The sequence below is a fragment of the Cariama cristata genome, unplaced genomic scaffold, assembly GCF_000690535.1.
Source record: "Cariama cristata isolate BGI_N322 unplaced genomic scaffold, ASM69053v1 scaffold24011, whole genome shotgun sequence".
Classification (NCBI taxonomy): Eukaryota; Metazoa; Chordata; class Aves; order Cariamiformes; family Cariamidae; genus Cariama; species Cariama cristata.
In genome coordinates, this window is record NW_009600163.1 from 2642 (window position 1) to 8214 (window position 5573).

A 5573-nucleotide genomic window follows, 5' to 3' on the forward strand; every position below is an offset into this window, starting at 1 on the left:
GGCATGCCCCGGCTTTGCTCTGCCCTCAGCGGATCAATGAGCCCAAGCTCGCAGCCAGATGCCGGGTCCTTCGAGGCGTTAGACACGGGGTCTAGGAGAAACCCCCAAGTCCGGCACCTCCTTACCGCTCTCCACCCCATCCGAGGCCTCTCTGTGTCCCCACGTTCCCCTCCGGCACAGACCACGCTGCGCCCATCTCCCGGGGAGAGCCGCTCTCCGAGCTGTTTGCCAGGGAGGGAACGATGTCCCGTCGTTGCAGAGCATGGCTCTTGCTTAGCTCAGCCTGGAGGGAAACTGCGTCTGGCACTTCCCAGGCTGCAGACTTTCACCCATGACCCAAACTCCCCGTAACTGAGCCCAGATGTGCTGGGGAACGACAACCACCGCCACGGGGAACTTCTCCTTGCAAAGCCTTTTGCAAAGGGAGGAGCAGCGAGCGTTTCGCTCAAACCACCGTGGGGGTTGTTTCTCCCTCCTGATTCAGCCGCTAACAGTGAGACGCCTTGAACATGAAAAACGGAGGAAGGAGATCAAGGAGCAGTGGCACCGGGCGCAGAGGAAACTGGTGAGTAACGGCCGCCCAGCGCAGGCTGCGACTGCGCTCCCCGAGCCCCGTCTGGAGCACCCCCTGACACCCACCCCTCTGAGGGTGCTGGGCTCCTTGCCCCTCTCTGGTAGCGTTGGGTGCTTTGTCCTGGGGTGATGCTGCTGTGCCGGGAGATGCCGGAGAAGCACGGGGAGGAGCTCGCAGGAGACAGCGGTCGCCTTGCAGAGTTCGGTCCTCACCCTGGGTCACCGTTTGCACTGGCAGCAAGAGGCAGAGGTGAACCTGCGCAAGGCCAAGCAGATATACATGCAGCGCAGCGAGGAGCATGACAAGGCCAAGTACATGGCGGTGAAAGCGGAAGAAGAGCAGCAGAACACCACCAGCAGCATCACCACCAAAACCCTGGACAAGAAGAGGCGGCTGGAAGAGGAAGCCAAGAACAAGGTAGGAACGTGACAGCTCTGGACTCGGGCTGAGCATCTGCCCGGCAAGAACCGGCTCACTCCTTGCTGTCCTAGCACAGGAGCAGCCCTGAGCGAAGTGGACTGAGCCGAGCTCCCCACGGATCCTCGGACGGGGCGCGGGAATGCCTAGAGGAACGGGGTCTGGGTCCGGAGAGCTGTTCTTGTTCTCCTCACCTATGAACTGTTTCCATCTCTTGCTCTCCCAACTGTCAGGCAGAAGAGGCGATGGCCACATACCGGACCTGTGTTGCGGATGCAAATACCCAGAAGCAGGAGTTAGAGGATACCAAGGTGAACTCCTTGCGGCAGATCCACGAAGTGATCAAACAGAGCGACCAGGTCATCAAGACGGTGAGTGGGGCTTGCTTGGGATGGCCCCCAGGGCAGGGGGTGGCCGTACCCTGCTCCGGAGAGGTTCAGAGCTGCCTCCCCAGCAGACCTGGCTTGGCCGTCCCTATTTCAGATGAGGTCCAGGTGGATGCAGAGCTCTCTTCACCCCCTCGTGCTCTGAAAAGCCAGGGCTCAGGGCTGCAGACCAAGCACCGCTCCGTGCTCCCGACTTCTCATCCAAGCTGGAGCTCCTTGTCTCTCCCTTCCTTGTATGTCAGCTCACAAAGCTCACGTCTGATTTTCTTTATGTTATTTTTAGGCCACGATCTCCTTCTACCAGATCATGCACATGCAGACGGCTCCACTGCCCGTCAACTTCCAGACGCTGTGCGAGAGCAGCAAGCTCTACGACCCCGGGCAGCAGTACGCCTCTCACGTCAAGCAGCTGCAGCGAGGAGGCGAACCCGACATCCAGTACGACTTTGAGCCCTACGTGTCACACAACGCCTGGTAGGAAAGGAGAGGGGGAGATGATGCCTGGGTTACGCTCACTTTTTCTATCACTGGCAGCCTTCCCCGGGGCTGGCACTGTGCTCCCCTGCGGAAACCAGCGTGCCCGAAGGCAGCTCCTGCTGGGAAAGCTGGGGCTGGACCAGCTGGGAATTCCCCTCACATCCTCCTATGGATGAGACAGGCTATCTAGGATTTGAGAGGAGTAAATCCCAAGACAGGTGGACAGCAGCCATGAATAAGGTTTCCAAGTGTCCTTCCTTCTCGTCCCCTCAGACATTCCCTTTTCTCCTTCTTTCTGCCCACCAGGTCCCCCTTTACTCGGACACGGAAAGGCAGCTTCAATGCCAACGACTTCTCAACCAACGCCGGCTCTGACGGGGCCGGGCTGCCCAAGGAGGGGGCCGTCTCGGAAGGAGGGGCAGGAGCCAAGGAGCAGCCAAGTGGGGCTGTGGGGGCTGAGCGGAGAGGTGAGCCCGGGGCAGAGAGGAGCCTCGGCATCGCCGTCCCCGCGCGCCCCTCGCAGCAGCCTGCGTCCTCCTCCCCAGCTCAGGGGCGAAGCCGGACCCCCGTGGGTACCGAGGGGGGCTTCTCTTTGCAGCGGTGGGACAGGCTGGAAGCCTTGCAAGCTGAATTTCCTGAAGGACACAAAAATCAGATCTAGGGGGGTTTTCTGCTTTTGCTGTCTAGTGCTCCCTAACAGACCCTTCTCCATCTTCCCGTCTCTTCTTTCCCTTGCTGGATGTCTCACCGGAGGCACCGCAACCCCACCGGCCCCTTCACCAGCCCGTCAGCAGGGAAGCAGGCAGCTTCCTTCAGTAACTGAAGTGTCTCCCAGAGTCCAGGCTGTTCTCCCGTGTTCCTCTCCTGAAGGCAGGCAGCAATCTCAAGCGGACGATGTGTTTTCCTCTGCAGGTGGGAGGGGACACCAGGTCCATAAATCCTGGCCGACCTCCGTTACTGAAGCTGGCAGCAGCCTGGACCCAAACGCAGGTAGCTACCGAAAACAGCCCAGGGCAGGCAGTGCTGCCCCTTCCGATACAGTCGGCCTCCAAACAGGGCATCGGCCTTAGGCAGGACCCGTCACTTCGTGCTTTTATCTGCCTTGTAATGACACTGTGTTATTAATAACTGCTGACAGCAGTTAATAACTGCTCTGATCCTGACCTCCAACAGGCTGGGATGGGATGGGATGGGAAGGGATGGGAAGGGGTGGGAAGGGGAGGAAAAAAATGGGAAGGGATGGGAAGGGATGGGAAGGGATTGGATGGGAAGGGATGGGATGGGAAGGGATCGGAAGGGATGGTATGGGAAGGGATGAGAAGGGATGGGTTGGGAAGGGATGGGATGGGATGGGAAGGGATGGGATGGGATGGGATGGGATGGGGGAACCACCGAACCTTTACACTACGCTGGCTGCAGCCTGCTCCCCTGCAGAGCACCGTACGGGCGCACACAGCCCCTGCCATCTCCCCGGGTCTCATTTTTCTCCAGAGACATCTTGCCCAGCAGTGCCCGGCACACGACTGCTTGCTGTGGGAATCAGCCATGAGCATCAGAGCGCACTCAGAAGAGAAACTACTTTGCCAGCAATCTCACTGGTTTGTGGGTTTTCTTTTGACAGGTGAATTCAGCCATAAACTCCAGCGGTTGTCTTCCAACGGCACCATGTCGTCCACCGAAGAGCTGGAGGAGAAGGAGGAGACCGCCAGCCCCTTTGAGCAGAGTAGGTGACAGCGCGGGAGGTGACGCGGTGCTGCTGCTGCGCACCCACACGCCATGGCAAAGCTCCTTGCAGGCTGACTTTTCCCAAGTTCAGTAGTTCTGGAGGTAAACGGAACAATGACCGGGAGGATACCTGACGGTGACCCCTGAGGGGCCCAGTAGCCTTTACCAAGGGACGAGCTCTGCTCAGACCCGTGGGAACAGAAGAGCCAGGGCTGCGCGCCTGAGAGGGCAGGCTGTTTGTCACCCTGCTGAAGGGCGAGTGCCTCCGCCGTGGTCTGCTCTCTGACAGGGACCCTTCTGCCCAAGCTTTGCTTAACCTTGTTGGCCTAGATGACCTCTAAAGGTCCCTCCCAGCCCAAACGGTTCTATGATTCCATGAACCTCACCTCCTCAGGAGCCGGGATGCAGATGCATTTCTTTTTGTTCTGCTCGTAGGCATCAATGGGATCACCCCAGAGATGACGGCTCCAACAGGGCCCTTCCGAAACGTTGGCTTATCCAAGGCTGCCCAGACTCATCGGCTGAGGAAGCTCCGTACCCCGTCCAAGTGTCGGGAGTGCAACAGCTACGTTTACTTCCAGGGAGCGGAATGCGAGGAGGTAAAGTTGGGAGAAGTGGGAAGAGAGCTCGGTGGGTGGAAGGGACGGAGGGTATGTCCCGTGAACGGGGTGACCTCAGCTCTCCCTGCGTACGGTCCTGTGATTCACTCTGTCCCAGACGAGAGCCACGGGCTCTGCAGCAGCGTATCGCCGGGCAGCTTTTCCCTCGGGTGCCACAGGTTTGCTGTAGAAACCCAGCCAGGAGCTCTGACACACGCGTGGTCAAACCGTGGGTGTCACCACGGCCGGGAGGTCCAAGTTCCCTGCGGAAGCAGAGGTGCCGGCATGAACTTTGGGGCAGGACCAGCTTAGCACAGCTCTAACCTGCATCTAGGAAGACATTCCTCCTTTGGGGAGGGGTCCATGTGCTTTGCATTGGTCCTGCGGTGTCTCCAAGAACGGCATTTTTCCCGTCTGCCATCCTGCTCAAGGAGCTCCTCCTTCTCTGAGCGGTGCCTGGTGTCTTGGTGGCCGCTCTCCCACCCGACCCACGGGGCTGTCTCCCACCTCCACGCGTTTCCCTGTGTTTTCCAGTGCTACCTGGCCTGCCACAAGAAGTGTCTGGAGACCTTGGCCATCCAGTGTGGGCACAAGAAACTCCAAGGGAAGCTGCAGCTTTTCGGGCAAGACTTCACAAAGGCTTCTCGGAGTAGCTCAGACGGCATCCCCTTCATCATCAAGAAGTGCATTTCTGAGATTGAGAAGCGGGCACTGAAAACCAAGGTGACGCACTCGCTCTTCCCTCTTCGTCGGCTCAGCTCAGCTGTCTTCCCTTGAAATGATCTTCTGCCTTGGCATGAAAACCAACAACAGACTCGTTTTTCAGATTACTGGGAGGCAGGGAGCCAGAAAGTCCCAGGTGGTAAACTTGGCCCTGATCTGACCTCGGAAACTCACTTCTCTTGCCTCCCTCTTTCCTACGAAACAGGAATGACGGCAACGTCGGAGCTGGAAGGGAATGTCCCAGGACGACTTCTGAGAGGGATTTCCAACCCCAGAAGGAGAGGATGGGAGCGAGGAGCTCACTGTCTCGTGCAAACGTCTCTCCTCAATTCAACTCCACTTTTCTCTCGTTTACAGGGCATCTACCGAGTTAACGGCGTCAAGACCCGCGTGGAGAAGCTTTGCCAGGCATTTGAGAACGGGAAAGAGCTGGTGGAGCTGTCCCAGGCCTCCCCTCACGATATCAGCAATGTCTTGAAGCTCTACCTGAGACAGGTGAGGTGCTGGCGATACCTTCTGCCGGGGGGGAGGCGGACAGAGGAGCTTACTTCCCAAAAACGAACCTGCCTTCACCGAGTCGTCCTTGGCAAGAGTAACTCCGCACAAAGGGGGCTTAGTGACTGTGTGAGCGTGGGGGGCGAGGGGGGTCCCTCCCAGCCGGGAGTGGAGCAG

General features: G+C 58.7%; 1 protein-coding gene across 1 annotated transcript in view; it reads left to right on the forward strand.

Annotated features, from left to right (window-relative positions):
- The window catches only part of HMHA1 (histocompatibility (minor) HA-1), a gene marked incomplete at its 5' end in the record, with an annotated part of 12567 nt that overhangs the window by 2375 nt on the left and 4619 nt on the right, over window positions 1–5573 (forward strand). The window contains 10 exon segments of the mRNA XM_009709944.1: window positions 485–565; window positions 812–991; window positions 1225–1362; window positions 1661–1851; window positions 2161–2325; window positions 2774–2844; window positions 3476–3577; window positions 4015–4178; window positions 4713–4901; window positions 5259–5396. Coding sequence (XP_009708246.1) covers window positions 485–565; window positions 812–991; window positions 1225–1362; window positions 1661–1851; window positions 2161–2325; window positions 2774–2844; window positions 3476–3577; window positions 4015–4178; window positions 4713–4901; window positions 5259–5396 — 1419 coding nt within the window.